At 43.9% G+C, this 26,854-nt stretch overlaps 1 protein-coding gene across 2 annotated transcripts; it reads right to left on the reverse strand.

Annotated features, from left to right (window-relative positions):
• Positions 1–840: 840 nt before the first annotated feature.
• Lins1 (lines homolog 1) lies at positions 841–26,819 on the reverse strand. 2 transcript variants are annotated; one of them, XM_032893441.1, is made up of 8 exons: positions 26,693–26,819; positions 12,387–12,592; positions 6,140–6,639; positions 5,963–6,052; positions 5,243–5,384; positions 3,954–4,541; positions 2,712–2,883; positions 841–1,779 (listed from the first exon to the last, which is right to left on the reverse strand). In XM_032893441.1, the coding sequence occupies exons 3-8, from the start codon at positions 6,557–6,559 to the stop codon at positions 936–938; spliced, it is 2,256 nt and encodes a 751-aa protein (XP_032749332.1). In that variant the 5' UTR covers positions 6,560–6,639; positions 12,387–12,592; positions 26,693–26,819; the 3' UTR covers positions 841–935. The 2 variants fall into 2 exon arrangements, with proteins under 2 accessions (XP_032749332.1, XP_032749331.1); XM_032893440.1 differs by lacking the exons at positions 5,963–6,052; positions 6,140–6,639; positions 12,387–12,592; positions 26,693–26,819 and having other exon boundaries at positions 3,954–4,470; positions 5,243–5,378.
• Between the last annotated feature and the right edge of the window lie 35 nt (positions 26,820–26,854).

Consider the following 26,854-nt stretch of genomic DNA (forward strand, 5'->3'; position numbering starts at 1 on the left):
GACAAACAAATGGCAAAGATAAAGGAGGCAGGAATGGACACCAAGCCCAGCAACGCAAAGCTTTCCTCAACATTTCAAGGCCTAGAACTAAGACAAAAAAATAAAATAAAATTAAAGTTCTTAAACATTCAAGTACACACCTCCAGTGCATATCCTTACCAACATGTCTCCCAAACTTTCTGACTTGCACACTTCTATTTGACTACTACCCTTCTGGTTTCTAATACTAACTTTTCTCCCGAAGTATCAAGGTGTTTTGATTACTACAGGCAATCCCATGCTTGCTTCTCGTGTGTGTTTGGGGGAGGGGGGAGAAAGAGAGAGTGCGAGCATGTGGAGGCAGAGCAGGCCATCGGGCAGCTTCCTCCATCACTCTTCCATTTTCTGCCTTAAGACAGGGTTTCTTCCTCAACTTGAAGCTGGTCCTTTGGGCAGTCAGACAACTCAGAGGGATGAGTATCAGATGCCTTGGATCAGGCAAGGCAAATAAAAACTACAATGAGACAATGTTACTCCAGCTGGAAAGTTACACTCAAAAACAAAAGAGAAGTAACCACTGTAGCAAATGGTGCACCGCATGTGGAAATGGAGGTGGCCTAGTGGGTAGGGTGGGCGGTGTCCCAGGACATTACACATCTTGATTTTAAGCTTCTGGCCCCTTGAGCTCAGATAAGTCTTACTTAGTTTAGGCTACAGAATTACAGTCATTTATCACGGCGAATTCCATGTAGCCTGACTTAGCATAAATGCTCAGCTGTAGCACAGCTGGGCCAGCTGATCTGTCACAGGATGCACCTTTCTTAGACAGTAGGCTGCTCCATAAAGTAAAGACTCAGAAAACCATTTTTGCAGATTTTGTTTTTATTTATCTTAGATAGGCAATTTATATAAAGAGAAACAAACCTGAGGACAAATGTTGCTATGTTACCCAGGGCTCACATGTTATCACACTTGGCCTCCACGCCTTTCAACAACTTCAGAAGTGCCGCTGGGTTATACGGAAAGAGATTTTTCTCCTGCAAACGGTAAATAGCTCCCTGTAGCTCCTCAAGGCATCTCACTGTACGAAGAAACAATCCTGCCTCCCAGACAGTCCCATCTGGAGCAACTCCACCGTCGTCAGAGAAGGGAGAGCTGGGCTCTGCAGCGAGCAGAGGCCTCGCCTGAGGCTCCCAGCTACGTTCCTTTCCATTGCACGTCCTAGGCAGACCCTGGATTTCCCCAGGCATTTCTTGACATAAAGATGTCTGTTTGCTGTCTGCTAAAGGCTCATCTGTGGCTTCCTCATCAGAGGGTTCAGAGCTGTCATAATCTACCAGACTCTGTGGTGTCCGGGAAGGTGGGCCATTAGTTGGCACTGGGTGAGTTTCCTTGGGCTGGCTCTGGGGTTCAGAGGAGGCATCAGCAGCCCAGGGGATCCAGGGGCAAGCATTTTCTCCAACAGGAGCATGAGGTGCTGTGTAGCTGGTGCTTGTGCCATGGGCAGGTAAGGGGAAAGGATCATGAACACTTACTCCGCACTGTGATTCCGCTGCAGCAAAGAACTGGCAGGTGGACAGAAAGTGGCCCCAGTCTTTCTGCAGTAGTTTTAAATATTTAACAAAGTATTCAAGGAAACAGGTTTCTGAGGATATCAAGAAGTCAAGAAGAACTGTAGAATCAAACGCTATATTCTTTAAGAAGAATAAGAAAATACAGTGAGGGTTGTAGCCATGTCCATGTGTGGAGTGGAACCATGCTTCCTTTTCTGGGGTCAGACTTGCAGAAGTGTCCCATTCTCTGAAAAGGCAGACAAGGGGGGATGAGGCTGACAGGTTTTTACAAATATGTTCTCACACTTGCATATCACTTTAAAAGGCAAAATCAAAACTGAATCTGCTTACCACCAAATCCATCAAATCAAAATTGAATCTGCTCCCCACTGACCAGTTTTAGTTTCTATCTGCACATAAGCTTTCTGTCCTTTCTTGTACATCAGAAACCCCCCTCCACGGTGATTTAGTCCATGCTTAAAATGGAACACCAAACTATCTCATTGGGGCAGATATGAGAGCTCAGACTGACCAATGAAAACATGGCCTCATGATCCACAGTTAATCAGATCCTCCCAGAGACATCTCTACAGCTAAGAAAGATGACAATTCCATGACTGATAAAAAGGAAGCCCGAAGCTAGCTGCTGGTGGCTAGGCCTGAGCATAACAGGGAAAATAATGGTTGATATGCTTCTAGAAGAGAAGAGAGAGAGAGAGAGAGAGAGAGAGAGAGAGAGAGAGAGAGAGAGAGAGAGAGAGAGAGAGAGAGGACTGTCACGGATAGACAGAGAACCATTGCAGCTGGTCCTAACATAGCAAGCACAGGCTGCATTACCATCATTAGTGAGAAAGCCCTTCTCCCAGGCCAAGGGAGAGGGAAATGGAGCTGGTACTTGAGGGTTTTAATGAAGCAGAGCAGGAACAATGGGAGGGTCAGGGCTGTCAGCTTCAGAAGCATCCCACAGGGCCGCAAGGGTAGAGCAGAAGCACAGCTGGGTGGAAGTGTCCAGCTGTGCCTCCAGGGGGAGCAGCCTGGCTGTCCCTGCATGCAGTGTAAGTCTGGAGAGGCTCCTTTGCTTCTTTATATCTGCATTCCCTTTGGCAAGGCAGAGCACACCAGAGAGAAGCTTAATTCAGCTTCTATCTAGGCAGTCCAGGTTACTAGAAACACACAAACCTGGTCAAGTGGAGGTAGATGCTCAGGGATGCTTTGGCGGCCTCCAGCATGTCATCGTCCTGCTCTATGAAGACCCTGGACAGCCACTCACACGGGTTGTGTAACTGAAGAGAGGGCTGAAGCTGAGGCTTTAAGAAGGCCAGGAACTCGGGCAGGAACTTCTGCAGGTCAGCTATGAGTGACAGGCATTTCAGGTCAAGCGTATAAACACACAAACACCACTTGTCTGTATGCAAACCTGTGCTGCATCACTGTAATCCGCACCCCCAGAGGGCCCCAGACACAGGATCATCTGTTCCACAAATGAAGAACTGAGGGCAGGAGAGGTGACTTACGGAAGGGCACCAGTTTAAAGTGTATGGTCGGGACATCTACCGGCCAAAATCTAGTTACAGTTTGTCTAAGAGACAACTATGTGATCTCATGATGACAGCACGTTATGAAACATTGTGCACAAGAGTGCACAATGGCCTCTTTCTTGGTGACCACAGCTCTCTTAACTATAGACTGCTAAGTCATAAAAAGAAATAGCTTCAAAATAAGCTAAAAATCTTCGTTCCTTTTGCTTTTTAAAGAACCAAAAGAAAGTACAAGTAAGGCAAAAACTAGACTTCTGGGTGTTTAACTGCAGCTCAAACCTCTGAATTATGTAACAGATGCCACCTAGTGTTATAAACTGTAATTGCGCTAATTAAAACAGACTCCTGGATCATCCAGAGAGGTCACCCCAACTGAGGAATCTCTCCAGGGTAACCTCCAGCCACCACTTTCATTTTCCCTGTGCAGTGGAAGACAAGTCCTCTACAACACCACACTGAAAATCGCTCTTCCGGGTACTCTCAACCTGGCCTGTCACCTTCAAGGAATTGTTTGTGCGACAATTCCTTTATTAAAAGAACTTCCAAGATACTGTCAGCATAACTTGATTATTAGTAATGCACATGAAGAGTCAGTCTGCTTTGATGAATAAATATAATTCTATATGAACTGACTTCCATTTATTTGCTCAGTAGTGCTTCAAAAAGCAACTATTTTTGTATTCATTATCTAATGCATATTAATTGTATAAAAAAGGTGACATGCTTCTTAAAATTCCAGTCCACTTTACTAAGTTTAATCAGGACAACACAGCTAAATTACTGAAATGATACTGGCCTAGTACTCAATAGTCAGGAGTCACTCTTCTTTGGTGAAAAATTAATTGTATAGAATTTTGAATAAAAAATAAGTCTAGAGAATTACCTTTCATTTCAGTTGCTGAGGTACAATTCTGGAACTTGATTTCTAAGGATTTCACTGTAATTAAGCTTGCTGCTCTCAGGGTCACGTGATCAGGACCAGCCCTGAGTCTGCATCCAGGTTGCACTTCATCCCCTCCAAAGCAGGAAGGCTTTCCGGGAACAGTCAGTGCCTTCCACAACCCCAAATGTATAGCGTGCAGAATTGCATCAGCTAAAGCGAGCATGTCACTGTCCAGAAGATGGTCTGGTGACATCAGGGTGGGCACAGATTCACGGCAGAAGTCTTCACCCACTTTACAGAGAAGGCACTTTTTGATGAGTATAACCAATTTCCTTTTTATAAAAGCCGGAATAGGCCAGGCAAGAATATCTAGAGCATGGGGTTTCAAAAATAACATCCTCTGGCTCCTAAGGTGCAGTTTCAGGTGGATTCTGGAGGCTACGAGAAGCTCGAGCAACTCCAGAAAGCACATCAGGCTGCTGATTATGTTAGAGGGGTTCTTGAAGTTTCCAAAATGCTGAGAAAATAAGGAATTGTAGAACGCTTCAAAAGTATTGTCAAAAGGAGTCAAGAGCTGCTTTAGACTTTCTGTAATTATGAAACAGGAGTTATAAGCAACAGGAAAAATAAAAGTTTTCTTAAAATTTTACAATAATTTGTATATGTATCATTTTATAAGATAAGACAATAGGTTTAAGAACAGTTACTCTAATAAGACCAAGTGAAGATACACAGATTAACAGCTAATTATGTAAAGTTAATGCATGCTCTATGAATGTGGTCAGACTAGACAAGAGCTAGTGAATGACTACGTTTTAACTTCTTTTACAAAGGTTATCTTCAGTGCTCGAAGGAGAGTTTGCTTGGTAGAGTGCTTGCTGCATAAGCATGAAGTACTGAATTAGGCTCGCTAGCAGCCATGTAAAAGCCAGGTGTGGTGATGTACGGCTGTAGCGCCGTGCTGGGAGGTAATGGAGCTCACCGGCAGGCATCCTAGGCCAGCTCATGAGCTCTAGGCTCAGTTAGAGATCTTAGCTCAACAGGTAAGCTGGAAAGTGACTGAGGAAGACACCCAAGACTGACTTCTGGCCTCTACAAGCACACACATGTTCTCGAGCATATGTTCACACACCCAACACATATACTACACACCACTCCAAGGTTATGGTCAATAATAACATCAGGGGCAGGACCGTGGATTTCGTCATACTCCAAGAGAGATGAGGTACAACATACATTATAAAGGCAAGCCCCTGAGAGGCAGGATCGTTTGTGGAGGTCATCTCTACCTGCTCTCTGTGAATGTGCATCTTTAAAGATCTCCTTCATCACAGCTGCAAGGACACAGAGGCAATGCGCTGCTTCACCACCCTCAGAGGACTCAGAGAGATGCTTCTGGCAAAACGTGACCCAGGAATTACTTAACATTTTCTACAAACAAGGAAAAAAGTGTAGTTATGATTATCTTGTTCGTAATAAAAAACGATCACACAATATACAAAATGTCTGTTTGCTTGAAAAAAGTATGCTAATATTTGGCAAAACAAAGAAGGAAAATATTCTAATATTCTTTAAGGCAGGAAAGGCTACACAGGATAGAAGTGAAGGATCGAAAAGAACTATGAAAATATCCACGCATCATTTATTAATAATATAATAATATGTCTTTCTTTTCTTTATATTCAATTCTACTGTCTAAATATTCTACCATAAAAATCTTGCATATTCAAAATTATTACTTAAAGAAAGAAGCAATTGTAGCAGAAAGACAATAGAAGCTTGGATCTGTGTGTGTTTGTAAGCACAGGTATACGTGTGTGTGCAAGTGCATGAAGTGGTCTCAGGTGACCTCTGTAAGCATTTTCTTCTTTATTTTTTGGGGGGTAGGATCTTATTTCATTCGTATATTTTTAGATTTACATGTTATTATGGGTGCGAGTATCTTATTAAGCCAAATGTTCGAGCTTTAAAACACTAAGAGAGATAATTAAGGCGCTGGCTTCTCTGACCTTCTCTCTCAGCTGGAAATACAGGAGCGAGGCCAGGCACTTGGCAGCCAGGTAGGACAACAACTTATCGGAATTCTGGAGTACGTGGATCTACAGTAAAAACAATCACAGTTCGTCACACTGCTGAAGCCTTAACAACTTTACTTAGTATCTAAACCTTTTTAAAAAGTAGCTTACCAATTTGGAATCCAGTTCAATGGACTGCAAAAGGACTTCAGTGAGCTCTTTGTATCCAGCCTTTGCATGGCTCTTGGTTTCAGCAGACAGCACGCGGCTCAGTATCATGTCAATCACTGTTAACTGAAGGAGCTTCACTTCCCAGGCCCTGCTCATCTGAAGCTGTCTCCTGGAACACTCCTGTGCTTCAGGAAGGATGGTCACCCCGTGCTGGCCTGCCATGCCGTCCAGCACATCACTGACATCAGACCGAGCTACAGAGGAGGCTGTACAGCCAGCTTGCTCTGAGAGATCTGGGTTGAGGTAAAAGATGTAACCATGGAGGTCATCTTCAAGCGTGGCTCCAAGAAGTACTTTCCTGTATAATTGATCCAAAATTTCTTGGACACTTTCCATTTTGATTTCCACAATGTATCTCATAAGAGGGTCAACAGTCACAAGGTATAAATATTGAAGGCTTAGAAATACAATGAATCTTTAATCTGTTTCCTCAGTGAAGCCTGAAACAAAAGGTTATTTATAATTATGAATGTTAAAGTTGTACAAGTGAAACAAAACTGTGTTCACTTAGGTAGTCTCAAATTAGAGATAACATTAGTTGCTGGACTCTTCAAATGAAAATTATAACACTTTAAAATAGCAATGATGAAATGTATGTTTTATATGCAAATATAAGAACATAAAACTATAGTGTTATTTCACTTTTGTTTGGGGTGTGTGTGTGTGTGTGCAAGTGTGTGAGTGTGTTTGTGTTCGTGCATGAGTGTGCTTAGGAATACTAGGCAAGCACTCTACTTCTGAGCTTTATCCTTAGACTTGTCTTTTAAGTTCTATTTGGAGATGGGAACTCTGTAAGCTGCCTACAGTTGTAGGCTAGCCTTGATCTTACTCTGTAGTTCAGGAAGCCCTTGAACCTGTGATCCTCCTTGGTCAGACAACCAGGTATCTGTGATCATGGGCTGACAACAGCAGGCCCAGGTTAGAAACACCAGCTTTCCTGTAACACTCCACTCTGTGGGCTGCCCAAGTCCTTGGCCTTGCTACTGTTCAAAGTGGAGCCAGATCCTTCCTAGGGGGAGCTGCAAGCACCCTCCAGGCTGGTAAGCAGCCCCTGCCCTCACCCATCTCCTCTCAAACCTTTACTCTTTCCCAGTCATTACCCAGTCTCCCCAGCATTACCCACCAGATTCTGCTGACTAGAAATGTCTGCAGACATTGTTAGATGTCCCAGTTTAAATCCATTGGGGTACATGAAATATTTTAACTTTCACCTCCCATTTATAGATTAAAACCTGAAGGTATATTGCTATACAGATACTGACTATAAGGTTCCAACTTAAAATTATATAATATAATCTTATATAACATATAAGGTTACAATCCTTGGTCACCACCTCTGTAACTAGGTAAATTTTTGGTGCTATCACAAGAAAGTTAAGAAGGGAGAGGAAAGCAACCCTAAATGAGCAGGTTGTACTTGTAGCTGGATATAAATTTAGACATTCAGGCTGTTCCAGAATTCTCTGCCATATCAAGACCAGGGGTGAGATGCACATGACACATTTAGTCACACACGGCTTTTAAAACAGAGAAGATGAGCAATCAGTCGATGCCAGAGGAAGCATGCTGGCACTGGTATAAGCAAAAGCACGGACAGAAATTCTTCCAAAGGAATATGGGGCCTCTGGGAATCTACTGGGCTACCTTAAACCCCCCACACACTCACACACATACACATACTCTCTCTCTCTCTCTCTCTCTCTCTCTCTCTCTCTCTCTCTCTCTCTCTCACACACACACACACACACACACACACACACATACACATACTCACACACACACACACACACTCACACACACATACACACACACACACACACACACACACACACACACACACACACATATACACTCTCTCTCTCTCTCACACACACACACACTCACACACACTCACACACACTCACACATACACCTTATGTATAGACAAGCAAAGGATCCTCTCCCCAGTGGGGAAAAGAGTATTTTTGTTTTTTTGGTTTTTGCTTCTTTTTGTAAACTTGTTTTAACACTCCCATTTTCCACAGAAGTTCTTAGTTCTCTCACTTTAAATGGGTTGTGACAGCTGCCTGATTCCCTCAACAGTTCATGAGTTGTTTGTAAAAAGCCAAAAAACAACCAATATGCATTTTATACAGTCCTCGCTCCGTCTTCTTCTTTAATAAATGTTATTTTATGTGTATGGGTGCTTTTTTGTATGTATGCTCATGTACCATTTGCATGCTTCGTGCTCATAGAGGTCAGAAAAGAGTATCAGATCCCCTGAAACTGAAGTTACAAATGGATGCTATATGCCATGGTGCTTTGAATGAGAAAGGCACCCAAAGACTCATATATTTGCATGCTTGGTCAGCAGCTGGTGGAACTGTATGGGAAGGATTGGGAGGAGTGGACTTAAAGGAGGCATGTCACTGGGGGTGGGCTTTGAGGTTTCAGAAGTCCATGCCACTGTCAGTTAGCCTTCTCTCTCTGCCTCGAGGTCTCAGCTACTGCTCCTGCCTGCCGCCATGTTCCCTAGCATGACAGTCATGACTCTAACCTTTTGGAATCATGAGTTCCCAAATTAAATGTGTTTTTATAAGCTGCCTTGGTCATAGTGTCTTTTTATAACAATAGAAAAGTAAGTAGACAGTTGCCAGGTGGGTGCTGGGAATCAAACCCAGATTCTCTGGAAGTGCAGCCAGTGCTGGGTCATCTCTCCAGTCCCTGCTGAGCCATCTCCAAAGCCCCCAATTCTATCTTCTTAAAATACACTCCTTAAAAACAAACCCATAGACTCCTCTTCTCCGTCTCTTCTGCTCATACCTAGCTCCTAACTCTCCTCCTCAGAGGAAAGGTTATGAGGCTAGCATTCACACTGGGTCTCCCACTACAGTGTGGCTTATTCACGGGTCCTGACTTTGTTATCCTCTTTATAACATTTATGTGTATGGGCGCTTTGCCTGCATGTATGTTGTGGACCGTAAGCATACCTTTCTCATTCTTTTGTTAGTTTGATTGTTTTTCTTTTGTTTTTAGTTTGCTTGCTTGCTTTATTTTTTCTGCCGCAGAGTTCGACTATGTAGACCAGGCTGGTCTCAACTCACAGAGACACACCTGCCATTTCCTCGGAGTTCTGGGGTTAGAGGTGTGTGCTATAACCCCCTAGCTCAGACTATCATGGCTTGCTTCTTCCCAGTTAGCACTTAAGGAATTTCAACTGTGGACACTTCACCAGACACTGTTTTACAGAAGAGAACTAAGATAGGGCAGCTAAGTGTTAACAATATTATCTATTTTAAATTTACAAGCAATTAAATTTAAATTAAACTTTTGGTTGACTTCTCTGAATGCTATTTTAAGATCATTTTTATCATTATTTATGTGTATGTGAGTGTTTGTGTTTTTATACTATATAATTGCAGATTATATATTATATAGTAACAGCAGATGCCAGAAGAGGGCATCGGATTCCCTGGAGGTGAAGTCACAACCAGTTGTAACTGCCACTGAAAGAGGAGCAAGCATTCTTAATTACTAACCAATCGTTCCAACCTCTGCACACTATCTTCAAGCGGTGGTGTGTATTCCACAGAATTTAATAAGCTAGAGTGTGGTAGCTGAGTTCCATTTGACACGGCTGAACTTTTCTGTACCCACAAAGGCGGCAATGGCTGAGAAGCTCTGTAACCCTCTGTGTAAAGTTAACTCATAACTAACGAGAGGGGCTCTCTTGTGTCTGTGTGTCCAGGTGGACTGACCTCCACCATCTATGTCCTTCTCCCTCCTTTGGAGATGGAATCTTTGTTACGTCGCACAGGCTGGCTTTGATTTTTATCTTCATTCCTCGGTCTCAAAATCAGCCAGGACCACAGGGTCCCATCACCCCTTCTTTCTTGGCCAACCTCTTTGAGAGGTTCCCATTAAAGAACATTCTTTACTGCAATGGCCTGTGTAAAATAAGCTGTTGGCATATTTCTCCAGTTATATGTCAGAAATTGCCCTTCATATTATATTTCAAAGTTGAAATCCCTTTTCATAGCTCTTTTCTCTTAGTAGTACTGATACTTAGACTATTTTAGGCTTTAACTATTATCATATGCTCATCTTTTATCATTAGAAACCTTAAACAACAAATGCATTTTTATTTCAATGTTATTTATAGCAATAGAAATACTTCGAACCTGTTTCCTATCACATCAAACTTTACTAAGTGAGAAGGAAACCTCTACTGGGCCCTTGGTCATTCTTTACAACTATCCTCTCGGTGACTAGGTCAGTCAATGCCAGTGAATATCAGAAAGGGGGTGGGTGGGAGGCAGCATATTTCCTTCTCATGGTAGGACCCAGCCTCTTTGGTAGAAATGGTTCTAAGAAATCATACTAAAATGTTGTACAGTTTAAATGAAGTATTTAAGCATCTGTTAGAATGGTGGGCACATTCGTTCAACGCACTGGTGTCATTTGTCACAGGTGTCTACTGCCAAGCCTCATGGTAGACTTCAGTCTCTGGTCCTCCAGGTAGAAAGAGAGTGACTCCCACAGGTTGTTCTCTGAGACCCATGTGTAGTATGAATGTACATGAACACATACAAGTACATACAGATAGCAACAATACATATCTGGGTGAAACATGGAGCTCAGGAATAAAGTGTTTGCTACGTATGAATGGGGTCTTCCTAGGTTCTCTCCCCAGCATATTCAGATGGGCCTTTTACAAACAGGAAATAGCAAAACAAAAGGAAGATATAACAAATACTCAGGGCCCAGCAGGAAAGAACTGACCAAGGGACAGTGAGTGCTGGGGTGCCTCTACTGGGGCCTAGCATAAAACTTTACTTGCATTTCAAACATGATTCATTGTGATCAAAACAAACAAAAACCACTGCATTGAAACTGAAAACTAGTGAAGAAAAATTTCCTGCCTTGCCCCAGGAAAAGAAGTCGTGAAAACGCAGACTAGGGAATCACAATGTGCTGCCCAAGTGGTTGCTCCTGGGTTTGTTCACTGAAAACTGAAATACCATGCTGGCCTGGAAAGAGATGTTCATTCCAAAGCCATGCCTGTCAAAATGTGGTCAAAGCTAGCTGTCTAGTATGGCAGCCTCTGTATGTGAGGCTGTGAAACACCTATACAGGTCCACAAGGGAGGCCACCCACTCTGGAAAAAGAATATTGGAGATGTGTAATCAGGACATGGGCATAAAACCTGAAATTAATCGTTACATGATGTGCACTGACATTCTTACACTTTTTCTGGTGTAAAAAATTATCCTTTTAGAAAAAAAAATGTAATTCAAAGCCTTGACCTCTTGTAAAAGAATACATAGTACATAAAAGCACCTTCCAACAACCTCTTATAGAAAGAAACATGGTGCATAAAGCAAAATTTGAAACACTAGACTCAAACAGAATTAAAATATTCGCTTTCTAAAAAATCATATGAAGAAGCTGAGAAGACTGCTCTGTGGTAGAGACCATGACCAACAATGCATGAGGTTCTAGATTCAATCCCTGGTAGAGGAGGAAAGAAAGAAAGAGAATAAGCAAAGGTACTTGTCTTAGTTAGGGCTCCATTGCTGTGAAGAGACACCCTGACCAAGGAAACTCTTATAAAGGACAACTTCAATTGGGGCTGGCTTACAGTTTCAGAGGTTCAGTCCACTATCATCATGGTGGGAAGCACGACAGTGTGCAGGCAGGCCTGGTGCAGGAGGAACTGAGAGTTCTACATCTTGATCCGAAGGCAGCCAAAAGAAGACTGACCTCCAGGCAGCTACGAGTCCATGCCCACAGAGACACACTTCCTCCAAACAAGGCTATGCCTCCTAATAGTGCCACTCCCTGGGCCAAGCATATTCAAACCACCACAGGTCCAAAGAGTTATACCATAAAAACACAAAAATCAGGACTGATTATAATTCGATAACATTCTACTTGGAATGTCCATTCTTCAAATGCAACCAGATGGCTCTGATGATCCGAGAGCTGACTTTCTGATGTCAGTTCATAACTAACTGTCCTCAAAGAAACTGGCATTGGGTGTTACCAGTTACCCAGAAACAGAAGGTGGTCCCTAGCAGCCTTACCTTACCCAGCAAATGGGAATCAGAAATTCACTGGAGCTCACCTATCTTGGGATCTGTGAGGCCAAAGGAACAAGTCAGTTTGGATACAGGAAGGAGGGTGCAGAAAGGAGCTGACTTTGTACCTGAAGAACACCTCACAGAACTGTTGTGAGTCACAGAACGGTGTCATATTGGGGTTGCTGCCCATGGTCCCCAAGGTGTCACCAAGTCATGTGTATAGAGCTGGGATTTGCTGCATTAGGATCACTGTGAACTGCAGTGTATGTCTGTCCTCTGCAATCATTTGCTTCCTCGACCCTCTCATTGACTGACCCGCACTGGGCTCTTTCTGCAGAACAGAGAAGAAAAAATACGGTTGTGACGCAGACTGAGAAGAGCCAGACAGAAGTGGAAGACAGTCCTGAGGAATCCCATGCATATGGCAGAGAGACTGGTTTTGCTTATTTACAAACTAAGGTTGCAAGCTGACCAGAAAGAGGATTATCCCTGAGCAAGAAGCTTCCGGTAGCATTGGAAAGGCTCCCTTGGAGAACACAGTGCCCACCAATGCCTCTTTTTGGGTCAGCATGGTTGTCACCCATAGCGATTTTACCTGACCTTTTAACCTGAGTCTCTGAGAGTGTGTTCACTGAAGAGAGAAACCTTTGCTTTGGGACAAAGCGCCCAACTGCATTTAGGTCAGCAATTACAGGAAAATGCCATCCAAGGTAAGATAGTGTTCCAAAACAGTTGAGGCCTCTATAGCTCATAAAAATGAGGCTATCATTTTTCAGTATCCTTTATACTCAGCGATCATTGGCAAGTGACTATTCCACCATATCAGGAAACAAACATGAAAAGAACAACAAAAATAACTATAAAGAAACCACTCTCAGAATAGCTGCAGTAACAACCAGAGGCACCGAATGGTGGGAAAGACGTGCAGACACTAGATCCTGTTAGACAACTCTTCTGAAGGTTGATCTGGCAGTTCCTTAAAAGCTGAACATCTAGTTACCAGATGACCCAGCCACTGGGAAACTGGTGTTCACGCCAGAAAAATAAAGTTGCTCACACAAAAACTTGCACAAGATGTCCTTCACTGGGTGTGTGGAAACAAAGTGGTGGAGTCACACCATGAAATACTTTTCATCATTAACAAACCCCCTGTCCCTACCTGAGCTGCCTTAGATGGCTCTCCAAGGGATATGCTAGGAGCTGTGTACTGTTTCTGTTCCTGAGGAGCAAAGGCAATGTGCTACAGATGGAGACAGCCTCTGGCTGAGGGCTCCACCTCCTCAGTGGGTAGGGCTATGAAGGAAAACAGGAGGCAGGCCAGTGCTAACAAAAATCCCACAGAACTAGACATTCAGATAAATGCATACAGACAAAAAGAGAAATCTTGAGGGCGGCAGGTAAGTTGTATCAATTAAGATCCTATGCTGTGTTAATAAGCAAGATTCTGCGCTTGGGAGAAATCAGAAAAAAGCTACACAGTGTCTTGCTACGTCTCTCCTTAAACTGCTTGTGACTCAAAGAAAAATATATGTTAAAAAAAAAACAAAAAACAGTAGTTTTAGCTGAATTAAACAGACATGTCTATAGTCCCAGCTACTGAGAAGGCTGAGGCAGGAAGGTGGAGTTCAAGGCCTATCTGGGAAACTTAGGGTGGCCCTGCATCAAAAGCAGGAGGGGAGGAAGATTGGAGATGAAGCTCAATGGTAGAATTCTTGCCTGGTATCGACTTTCAGAACTACAAAAATAAACAAAACAAAGCGTCTCAATTTTGTGAGGGGTTATAGTCCTTCAGTCCACACACACACACACACACACACACACACACACACACCTTTCATCCACATCTTTGGGGTCGGTAGAATTTCATTTTATAGCTCAGGACAGCCTTGAACTCATGGTTCTCTTGTTAAAGCTCCTGATGCTGGGGTAGAAGATTACATTATCATGCCCAATTACACCAAAACCCTGATTCTTAAAGTCTCTACACCAAAAACTGGACAGAGCTGTATGAGAACGCACAATTAAAATATTTCTAGAAACTAGCTGGGCATAGCAGTGCATGCTTTTTTCCTAGAATTTGGAGGGAAGAAGAAGACAGATCTCTGTGAGTTTGAGGCCTGCCTAGGCTCTCTACACAAGTGAGTTTTAGACCAGCTAGGGCTACATAGTGCAACCCTCTCTCAAAAGTAAATAAATCAATAAATAAAATGAACCAAGAAAATGAGCATGGTGGTTCATGCTTGCAATCCTAGTGCTTGGGGCCTGGTGAAGGCATAGACAGGCACAGGAGGGAGAGGAGTAAGATGATGGTTTAGCCAATCAAGGCCCAATGGCTTGAGTCTGACCCTGGAGCCCACACAGTGAAAAAGACCCAACTCCTATCAGTTTCCTTTGATTAGCACATGTGCAAGAGTGTACACACAGCAAATGAATTTGTAAAAAATTGTTCAAGGTCAGCCTGGGCTTTTTACACAGTCAGACCTTGTCTCAAATAAATATTTTAATAATAACAATTACACAAGGATCATCTTTGGTACGCTGTGAGTTTGAGGTCAGCCTTGGCTATAGACGACTCTGATGCCAAAACCCAAGTTTTCCTAGGGCATGACAGAACTCTGAAGCCTTTGTTAGAAAATGTGATCGTTCACTTAGTGTAGGTCGATGTCTTTATGCAGGAAGGCAGGTACAGGATAGAATGAGGCCTGTCATTGGATGAGAAGGAAGGCTGGGCGGGAGAAAAGTTTTAGAAAGAGGAGAAGGAGCCGGAGCGTGGAGGAGGAGCTGGGAGAACATGGCGGCAGATGTTAGGATTCTTCTCTGCACATAGATACAGGTTGTTATGACTATTTTTAAGGGGTAAATGTGTACGGGACTTTGTGCTGTCTAGATGGGCAAATTATATCTTATCAATTGAATCAGGGGTTATTGTGTGGTGTGTCCATTCATGTGGCGATTTAATTGAGTTCAAGGGAAGGTGCAGTGGCAGGATGCACCAAGCCTGCCACAGAATTGGGATGCGTATGCCTGGCGTAGTAACAACCCACCAAGGGAACTGTGAGTGAAAGCGAAGTCTCAGACCGCCCAGGTTAGAGAGTGCCATGGGGGCCAGCGTGAGCCACTGAGATAAATTAGCACTAGTTCCTAAGGCCCGACAGAGCCAGAACTAGCAAGAGAGTGACCACGGGTCAGAGAGAAGCGAGGAGCAGTATGCACGGGACCTGGTTGCGCCACCTTTTTTTAACCACAACTTAGTCTCAGAATTATCAAAGAACGGCCCCATGTCTATTTCCACAGGAATACTATTAAAAATAAAAGACCGACTTTCTTTATACAAACTGGCTGCTAGAGTTTGCCAAGAGATTCAGGGCTGAGCCTCAGCTTAAGTCAACAATGGTTCAACTTTAATTACAGCCCAAGCAGCTACACAGTTCGGATGCTGTCAGTGACACTCAATGCAGAACCTGAAGCACTCCAAACAAAGGTTGTCCTCCAGGATTCTGGTTCCTAACCCACTGCACATCATAAACTGTGGGGCCTAAGCAAGGAGGAATGGCTTATCAGAATTAGGCAGGTCCGGCCAACGAATCAGAACTGCCTTCATTTATATACCATATTTCATCCTCTTTCTGCACAGTTCTGTCCTTGCCCAGCCCACTGCTCCCTTCAAGTGTTTGTTATCTTTTTTATTCTGATACTAAGTGGTGAATTCTTTTTACCACCATTGAATTGACCCACACCACATCTGTCTGCATGGACTCTGGGGCACATCAACTCCCAGTCTCCATCTCTAATGACCCTTGGCATGTTACGTAAGAGCTTGGAGACAACTGGAAGCCTCTACTTGGGACAACTCCCCAGTAGGGCCAGGTCTCCTTGCTTCAGGACATGCTCACCTCTGTCCTTGGGGGTGAGAGGCTAGACTTCCTCTGGGAGTTCTGTCTCTGACCCAGGGCCTTTGAACTACTCCACTGAAGAATGAGGAGAGGTAAAGATTCCTGGCTGGAACCAGTTCCTAGTGGAACAAAGGCCCCCCTTCTCTCAAACTCCATAGCCCTACAGTGGTGGGGAGCCAGAGTTCGTCTCCAACTAAGGAAAACTCTGGTGGGATCCAAGGGCTGGGACGGTGGCCGGCTGCTTAGTTTGTGAGGAAGAGAGGGCTATTTCCTGCCTCTCCTCACTCCCAGTTCTCTGTACACATTGTGGTGACTACCTCTCAAGGCCCTGCAGTTTCTTCCCATCTTTTCTGACTATATCCTCCCCTGAGAATGACTGCATTCATCTGAGGATTCTCCCTGACATCAGACCTCAGATTCCTGGGCTTCTGACCTATAGCTGTTGTTGGTTCTAGTGTCAAGACATCCTTTTACTAAGTTAAGTGCTCTCTTTGACATCTGCACCTTAGGTCTCTTGTGGACACTAAGTATTTCTGTCTATATGGAAGCATACCTGGGACTCGGAAGCCCAGGAACCAAACAGCTTGGAAGGGAGGTGTCCTAGTGGAAGGGCATCCTGAGACATGAGGCCCAGGAACTACATAGCTCTGAGGTGGGACAGTGTCCCTGTGGAAGGCATTCCCTAGACACTGGAGCACAGGAACCACAAAGCTCTGAGAAGAAGCCTCCTCAGCACAGGGTATCCCCAGCTGAGCTGAGCTCAGGGGCCTCAGCCTGCTCCTTCTCGTCTTCTCTCCATTGCTTCTCTTCTTCTTTCCATGAGTCACGCCAGGTGGGAAATCTCATGAACGTTTTATTGGAAGGTCCAGGATGTATAGGGGTGAACCCAGGGTTGGCTGCCCTCTGCTCCTGGGATCAGATACCAGGGAGCCCGAAAGGCAGTGCTTATATAGAATTTCTGAGTGGGTGGAGTCTCTCAGGGCAGAGATTTCCAGAGTTAGGATTGGTGGGATTTCAAGTCCTGACCTTGGGGAGGCTCAAGGATTGGTGTTCTTTTTTAAACCCCCTTTTCCCTGCATTAGGCCCATGGGTTAAGAGGGGAAGCCCTTCCCAGCTGCAGCCAGCTTTTGCTGAGGAGCCATCTCTGTGAGGCTATTGGTGATGGGGGAGGGGGGAGAGGCTGGAACGGAGGTGCTGCCACTGTGGACAGACTCTGTAGGGACAGCTCCTGCAATGGTGTCTCAGGAAAGCTGTAGGCTGAGGCAGGATAGGTGCTGACACCATGGACAGCTCTTGAAGGGCAGGAAAGGCGGTGCACTTGCAACTCTTGTGAGGGTTGCAGGCTGAGGAGATTCTGTGGTGTGGCCATTTTTGATAGGAGTCACCATTTTTGACAGCTCTGTGGGACATTCTACTGTGGTAGCCAAGGGAAGGAGGAGACTGCAGCTGCTTTAATGGCTTTTGTGGTCACTTTGGTGAGCAATCCCTTTTTGAAAGTCATGCATCAAGTGCCTTGAACCTAGGGTCCTTTGTCTCCTAAAAGGATGTTTGTTAGAGACTGGAGAACTGATCTCCAGTTTCAGCATGAGACAGTCACCTCCTTTCCCTTCAGACTTACCCTCATGTGTGGGGAGTAAGGTTCATTTGAAAAAAGCTGGAGAAAATTTTGATCCCTAGACTCTGAAAATATCTGTGTCCTTTTGTCTCATGGCTTGGTCTGGAGTCAGAAAGGCAAGGCCCTTTCCTAATCAGTACCCTGACTGCAGTACTGCTCTCTAGTTTGCCCTGTTCTCTTATAGTCTTTGGAAATGATTTCATGTCCCCATGGCCACCCTTCCCCAGCTTCACGCATGTGAAAAACCTACTGTGGACGTCTGACCAGGTTTGGGGTTCTCAGAAGACCAGGAGATGTCACACCTCACCCTACTGATCACTCTCCAAAACCACCTTCACAAGAGGCTCTCCCTACATCCTTAGGTCTCCCTCCTACTTGAGGAATCCCTTTAGATAATACTGGGCAGAGAAGGCCTATATCCTTTCTGTGAGGTAGCCAACAGAGAACTGGGAACCATCAGAGCCCGTGTTCCCATTTCCATGCCTGACCTTACCCACACAGGAACTAAACAATTCTTTTAATCAAGACCTCTATACTTCATTAAAGAATTTCGTGTAATATATAAACTGCCTCCTCTACATGAGGAATTTGCTCCTGAGGCTCATACCTATAACCCTTGCACTGGTTAGATTCTCTGCCAACTCAGCATAAGCTAGAGTCATCAGGGAAAAAGGGAGTTTCAATTAAGAAATTACCTCTATAAGGGTGGCCTGTAGGCAAGTCTGTGGAGTACTATTGTGATTGATTGATAGGGGAGAGCTCAGCTCAGTATGGACGAGGCCACCCTGGGAAGGTGGTCCTGGAGTGTAAAAGGAAGCAGGTTGAGCTGTCCATGGGAAGCAAGCCAGGAAGCAGCATTCCTTGTGGTCTCTGCTTTAATTCCCACCTCCAGGTTCCTGTCCTGCCATCCTGTCATGATAGACTGCGAGGTATAAGAGTCTGAAATAAACCCTTTCCTCCCCAAGTTGCTTTTGGTTGTGGTGCTTTCACAGCAATAGAAACCAAACTAAGACACCATGGAAGCCATTCCCAGGGAAGATGTAGATTCCAAACAGACCCTAACTGAACTTATCAAGATAAGATAATTATCCTAATTACCTGTGTCCATGCTTAATAGAAGGTATGAAGAAGCTGGCCACAAAGAAGCCTATTAAGTACACCGAGTAGAAAGAAGTAAAACAGGCCCACCAAGAACTCAGCCTTTCTTCATTCCCGATAGGCCATGAGTACATTGGATGGAGAGAGTCTCAAAGGCCTTGCCATTCTCAAAGTCCATTTTGCCAGCCAAGCTTCCTTGAATATATGACAAAAACTTCATAAACCAGACAGACCCCAATCCCTTTGTCCCACTTATTAGGTATAGCCTTTCCTTTATGATATTTACCATTAGGGTGAGGCCTCAGGGACCAAGGACAGATAATGTGACAAATAGAACTAGTACCCGAGAGCAGTCATAGACCATGCCTATGCCAGGGCAGCCCCAGTACCCTCCTGTTACAGCTGATCCTGCATGCTAAAATGCTAAAGCCCACGTTGATTAAAACTTTCTCCCAACTCACAAGAACTTCACTGGTCTGTTACAACTCTTGCCAAGTAGAACATATCATTCAAAACTGTCAAAAATCTGTGTGCCCACCACACTGCCTATAACTGGACTTGGGGGACACTGAAAACAGAACTACTGCTCTCTTGATCTGGAGGACAGTCATTTCAAAAACTGAAGTCCATAGGTAGTATGGCCAGGGGGACTGACAGTTAGCTCCTGACTGTTCCTTTATTTTAAGCCCACTGTGGAAAGGAGCCCTCGTGAGTTGGACTGACAAGGTCCAGAGGCTACACTGACTCTCAGGATTCCCGTCCCTATGCGAGAGCCCCGGATGGCTGTGTGGTTCTTAAGAGCTGAGTCAGGAGGCCTGCAGCATTTACTACTTTAGCTTTCCTGGAGAGCCATCGTTGGACCTCTCCAAAGCCAAACTTTTCTAATGCACCTCACAGATTTAAAATGGGCATCGGAACAGTTTTTGAGCCAGAACATAGCTCAGAGAGAGAGAGCATTTGTCTGGTGTGCATGAGACCCTGAGCTGCAACCCCATGTGAGATCCAGGATTCTAGCCCCAGGACCACCACCCCTCATCTTAAGGCCAGAAGAATCTTGAATATGATCTAGACAATGTTCTCAGATCCTAGCATCAGAATTCCCTGGAAGGCTTGCTAGAATGTGAGCAACATGCTCACTCCTTCGCCACAGGTTCTGATTCTTAGATCAAAGACTTAGATCAAAGATGACACTAAAACTTTCTGGGCAACCTATTTGATTTTACTGTGAGAAAGCTGAGTTCTCTGGCTTCATATCACACTGAGCTAAGCATTTTCTAGAAGTGGAACATTTTATTAATATTAAAAGTGGAGGTCTTCTACTCTTAGTTGCTGAAGTGATTAAGCAGCCCTCCAGAAATCAATCTTTATGGGAAAGATTCCCTGCTCTTTAACACCCTATGTCCTATAAGGGTCCCTTACCTCAGCATCCTGTTCGCTGGGCCAGTGAGACCAGCATCTACAACGCGGTTTGTCTACTCATCCTGATCCCTCTTTCTGCCAGCTGGACTATGGCTACAAGGATGTCACTGAGAGACATCTGTGTCTAATGTGGCCTGATTCATCAGTCCCAGGTTTCTACACAGTCCCATCTAGAACAGTACCTTTTATCACCCAGAGCACAAGCTAGTGTTTACTATTAACTGCTTCAGAGGACAGATAATGGCTTACAGAGCAGTGGTCATACAGAGAAGACACCACAAATTACTAGGAAAAATTCCCAAGACCCAGATTCTATAGAGACCAACCAAATCATAGTTGCTACATTTGGGGTTGGGATTTCCATATTAAGATTTACGTGTGAATTTAACCAGTGGGGAAAATGTTACTTTAGGACTCATTTTCTTAAATGAGTAAACCAAATAGTATGTTGCTCACATGCGTGCATGTGCACATGCGCCCATGTACACACACACATACATACATACATACACACACACACACACACACACACACACACACACACACACACACACACACACCCCCAAACTGGCTTCTGCAGGCCACCTGACAGAATACACCACGATAGTCAAACAAAGCTGTTGGTTCCTGTGACCACTGCTTCAAGGACAGAAAGCCCATCATTAAGATATATATCATGATGAGATTTCTCAGGACCAAGAAACAACAGCCCAGGTTTTGTTCAGCAGGAACTGGAGATCAGTGCAGTGGACTTGTGTCTTATCTGCTAAAGGAAAATCCTGGGGTTGCCTCCCTACTTCAGCTAACAGTTTGCAGGGAGAACAACATGCCTGACTTGGTTGCTATGTAGACATGCTATCCCCAGTGAAGTCATTGATTACAAACAACTTTAAAAATATGTGATCTCCTTTAAATTGACTTTGAGTAATACACGACAGGTGGTGGTCTGAACAGTCACAGAAACAAGATTTCAAAGCAACAGCTAGATTGGCTACAGAAATAGGAAAGCCAGCTTACTGTCAACACAGCTAAGGAACTCTTTACACACCTGCATAGGAGACGTTGCCTCCTGAAGAGCACTGTGGTCCTCCCATGTCCCTGGACTGTCCGCTTCTCAGAAGAAAGTCTCTTCTGAAGACTGTGAATGATGAAAGGAGGAACCGAGTTCCTCTTACTAAAGCCATTTAGTGGTCCAGGCTGAAGAGATGGCGCAGGGGTTAAGCACACTTGATGCTCTTGTGGACAACCTAAATTCAGTACCCATGTGGCAGCTCACAGCTCTCTGTAACTCCAGTTCCCGGGTAACTGGAGCCGTGACTGGGAACTGTGACCTCCTCAGGCACCAGCACACATGTGGTGCACAGACATACATGCAGACACTCATTCCCACAAGACAGAAAACAGATCTTAGAAGAAAAAGTACTGTGCTGAAACCCTGACTACCTACTTTTTCCATCAAAGTAAGAAAACATCTCAAAGGTGTGACTTCCACATCGGTGAGGTAAAGGTGCTCCCAGGAAGGCTGTTTACCTTGTACGAGGGACCCATCCAGTTATTTAAGAACTGGGTCCAATATGATCCTGTGCAAGAATATCACACATTAAAAAATAATAGGGCTTACTACTAGGAACTAGAAAGGACATTCATTTTATTTCTCAAATAAAACTTAAATATATGTGGCTATTTTGTTTAAAAGAATCTTGAAAGTTTAAAATGCAGAAAATAATCAATATTAAAATATTTTGCCCTCACTGATGCTATAAAGTGTTGTAATAAGCTAATGTATTACAGTAACAGCATCTCTTGTATTAAAAGAAATTAAAACGGGCTGGCAAGAGAGCTGAGTAGGTGAAGGTACTTTCCTCCAAAGGCTAATACCTGAGTTTATCCCCGAGACATACCAGGGGGAAAGAGGGACCCAGCTGTTTAAAGTTGGCCTCTGACCTCCATATGCATGCATACACAAAGTAAATAAATATAAAAAAGTTTTGTTTTTTTTTTAACTAAAAACAACCATACTATGGTAAAATAAAAAAAAATCATGAAAATAAATCAGTGTTTGGTTGAAATAGATTTACTATTTTTAAATTTTTAAATTATTCATAGTCTGATGTTTGGGGTCAGAATCTTTGCATTTGTATGCAAACACTGCCCTTATCCTCACATACAGATATTTGTATAGATGCTTAGCTGAGAATAAGCATGGGATTGGTTAATTCAAATTTACTCTTTGTAATAGAGCACTAATATTTTTCCCCTTTGTAACATTTAGCCTTTAGTCATTTAAGCAATTTTTTAAAAAATATTTCTAAAATAAATAAGTAATGTTCTCTGGTCTAAGGCTGGGGTGTAGCTTGGTGACACAATTCATACCTAACAAGTATGAGTCCAAGGGTTTGCTCCCCAACACAACAAAAGCAGACCAAAGACAACTCGACCTCCAACTGCTCCAGAGCCCCACAATCTAAACTGCTTTCAAGTCAGAGAATTCCAATTTAAGAAATAAAATCTGATAGCCAAGTCAATAAAGCAAGCCAGGGAGCTCCACTAGCACACCCTGTGAAACTCTGGCTATCTGATGTTCTTCCTGTTATCTCTACATGGTTGGAGCTCAGATGTGGAGTTTTAACTGGAAGATGGCCGAGCTGGCCATGCGGAGAGAGCACGGTGACCCTCACAAAGTTGCTGCCAGACCTTCCAGTCTCAGAAGCAGAGGCGGCATCTGGCCTGAGCTGTGTGTGCTCTGAAGCTGTGCTCTCCCTACCTCATACACTGATTCCATTCCTCCTCTCTCTCTTCCGTTCCTTCTTTGTGGACTTTGAAATTGCCTGATTTTGTACTCAACAAATGTTCTAAAACTAACTCATAAATTACATCTGAATGGTTAAAACATGACACTTTAAGGTATGTAAAGATCTACAAAATTTTTTTAAACCAGTGACTTGTAAATTAGGCAACACCTCATTTAATTCTCTTTTCCCTTTTTCTTTTTCCTATGGTGCACAGGATTAAGCCCAATGTGTTGTCCATGCTAGGCAAGTACTCTATCCCTGACCCAAACTCCAGACATCATATAAAGACATTTAAAAAGACAGTAAGGAGTTTATAGTGGAGCTATGCTCTACAGGCAGAAAAGCCAAAGCGGAATGTAAAGGGATGCTCACTTCTGATTCAGTGTCCTTCCAGGAACGACAAGGCATCCTTCCAGGATGGCTCGAGCACAGTGGGCCCTGATGGAGCTCACTCTGACAACTAGTACTTAGTACAAATGGCTGCTGTGGTTTAGCCTGGTTGGTCGAATGGGTCTGATGTAAAGCAAAGGCCTCTGACGCGTTTCTCTCACACTATTATGAAATAGTGGTACACCACGGCAAGGAAATCCTCAAAACCTGAGAGCACTGGAGACCTTGTGCAGGACCTTATGGGAAATTACTTCAGTTATAATCACTTTAGGCAAAAATTGCACACCAACATAAGTGTGTTGGTGTTTTAAAAGCACTGAAAGGCAAAATTCTCTGTTCTGCAAACTGTCTGGGACAATCCTTTGTTTTTACAGTAAATCACTGATGAGTGAAAAGATCAAAAGTTACCAAAACATACCATTGACCAGTCCCTGATATAACTTGGTTCTTATTATAAGTCAGGCACCCATTTTAAAGAGAAACGTCGAGATTTTATAAAAGGATAACTGGTAGGATGCACCAACGATAAAACTGATGATTAAAAAGCTTTGGAAAGTATGTAGAATCCTTCAAAATAGTTTGTTGCAAGATTTTTATTGTTTTTGATTACTTGTTGTTAGAATTCTGAACCTGCTTGCAAAGTCACACCTATTCCTCTGAATACACAGTTACACAGCTCTAGGTTCTACGTATATTTGATCTAAATTAATAGCCAGAAGTGTTTGAAAACTTCTTGTACGGCAACGTGCTTCTTAGGGAAACTAAACTTACACATTTTCTAATCTAAGTAAACAGTTATTAAAGAAGTTCCCCTAGGCTGGCAAGATGGCTCCGTGGGGAAAGATGCCTGCTGCCGAGCTTGATGGCTGAGTTCAATCCCTGGGAGCCATGGTGGAAGGAGAGAACATCATGCACACCATCTTCTGGCCTTCATACACGCACAGTGGTGCATGCACACACACACCCGCCACACACACACACATTAAATAAATAAGTGCAAAACGCTTAAAGATGTTCTAAGAACATGCATTTTCTGAAGACCTTTATATTGACAGAGGGAAGAAACCTGTGGGCTCACTGAAGACAACGGTAACTTAATCCTTTACCCATACTGGTCAGATGCCCTCATGCCTGGGATGCACATGTTAAAACAACCCTACTCTTCCCTATAAGTTCCATATTTTCTTCCCACTTAAAATGTTATCAGTTGGCCTCTGGCCAAAGGGACAGATTCTCTAAAGAGAATGTAGGCCTGATTCATATAAGCAGTGTCTGCAGCTTTTCCATTAAAACAAATCTGCCTTTTCTAAAAGCACACTGACTCTTGGCAAGGCCTCTCCATGCCCAGAAAGTCCTTCTCCATCACCCTCTCTGGGTCCTCTTTCTCTCCTGGTCTCTCACTGTCCAGACCTTTCAGAGTTCAGCCCTCCCCACCCCCCTTCGCAGAATAATTCCATGAACTTTTATGCCTCCATTTTACTTCTGTGTAAGTTAGGGTTTAGCTCCTTTCTGGGCTATGTACAGATACTCCTTGACTTTTTTATGGGGCTACATTCCAATAAGCACACCATAAGCAGAAAACCTACTTATTATGATCTAACTTACTGACCATGTCTACAACACTCACAATAGCTTACAGATGGGCAAACTTCATTTAATACAAGTCTATTTTATAAAAGTACAGAATCTCTCATGTCCATTATTAAATGCTGTGAGACTCCAGAGCTGTATGTGTTGAGACATAGTGAGGCTTTCTACAGACATGAGGGGATGTAAAAACACAACAGACCAACAAAGACTGGAAAAACAGCACACCCCAGAGCACTGGCTGCCACTGCCAAGCATCTCTGAGAAAGAGGTGATGGGACTCATCACGCCAGGAAAAATTTACATTTCAAAATGTGGTGTTTGGCTTCCACTGAATACTAACAGTGAGTCTGTAAGGGAGAACCCGAATGGCTCCTCCAGAACTCCACCTGCAGACGGAATACTCATAAACGTTTATCCCTGAGCATAAACTCAACTCACTTCATGCCTTCAAACTCACTTTTTCCTGTACCCCTCCCTCCTCCAGCTCAGTGAATAGAGTCCATGTCAGCTACAGTGAACCATTTCTACCCTTGACGTAGACAACAGATCCCTTCCTAGGTAGTTGTATTGTGGCTCACAATACATCTATCCACATTCCGAAAAATCTTTCTAGTTTTCTTAGGATGATGTCCCAAGCTCCAAAAACACATGGTCTAGTAGGGCCTTTAAGATCTGTCTCTTTACTTCATACCCACAAGCTAATAATTATGCTTTCTCTGAGGCCTCTAAAGACTCTGCAATTAGAAGATACCCAGGCTTTCACTAACCTCTTTTCTAATGAAATCAATTCAGTTCTTTTTCACCTAGTTTTACCTTTTTACTGGGAATTTACTAGCCCCTAGAAACATTGTATATATTCAGCACTAGACAGCTTGGCCCAGTAGTCCCTGACAAAACTATCCTCTTCAAGATATTTCAATTTTGGTCCCACACCCCCATTCCTGACTGACCTTTCCTAGGGATTAGTGAACTTATGTCTGTCCACATAAGAGGTGACTCCTGTGGAAAAGTCACTTCTGACTAACTCTGTGTAAGGTCTTCCCTCAGATCTTTGTTGGGCTAGTTTTTTGTCATTCACAATGTGCAAATGTCATTCTCTGACAGACCTCGCTAACAATCTGAGTCCACTACATCCTAGTCAAACCGTATTCCATTACTTTGTGTTTTTCTCCCCTAATCATTTTGCAGTTTCGTCTTCTCTTGTTATGATAAAAGCAAAAACAACAACAAAAAAGTTCACAAAGTCTCTCCAACAACTAGAGTAGTGTCAACCCAGTAAACACTTGCTAAACTAATCAATGTATTTAAACAATGTATCAATGTTTTGCATTTTTCCCGGTTCTTTTCATTCACAAGAAACCGCGAGGGTCGCTATCCTGGCAGGAAAGCCCTAGAACCCGCCTGGCGATCCCATAGAGCGTGCTCTCTCGCAAGTTGGGCGAGGCGCAGGCAGCCTGGAAGCTAACCGGGTCTCAGAGACCGACAGATGCACCACACGCTTCCAAGAAGCGCCAAGGAGCAGCGGCCAGTAGGGGCTCTCCTCGCCTGCCCTCGGCCCTGTCGCTTTGCCCACTGCTCAACCTGCCACCCACACGTCTCTCCAGCTACCCAGCTCAACCTGGGCTCAGGGTTACCTGGCTGCCATCCGGCCCGGCCACTCAGCCATCGCCCGGCCACTCGCGCCCATAGCTGCCCACTCCGGGCCACCGTACTCCACGGAAGGCCTCTCCGGCCCCTCCCTCAGCAGGCGTAGAAGCCCCACTCGTAGTACAGTGTCTCTTAGCAACCGCTTCGAG

The sequence above is a fragment of the Rattus rattus genome, chromosome 2, assembly GCF_011064425.1.
Source record: "Rattus rattus isolate New Zealand chromosome 2, Rrattus_CSIRO_v1, whole genome shotgun sequence".
Taxonomy (NCBI): domain Eukaryota; kingdom Metazoa; phylum Chordata; class Mammalia; order Rodentia; family Muridae; genus Rattus; species Rattus rattus.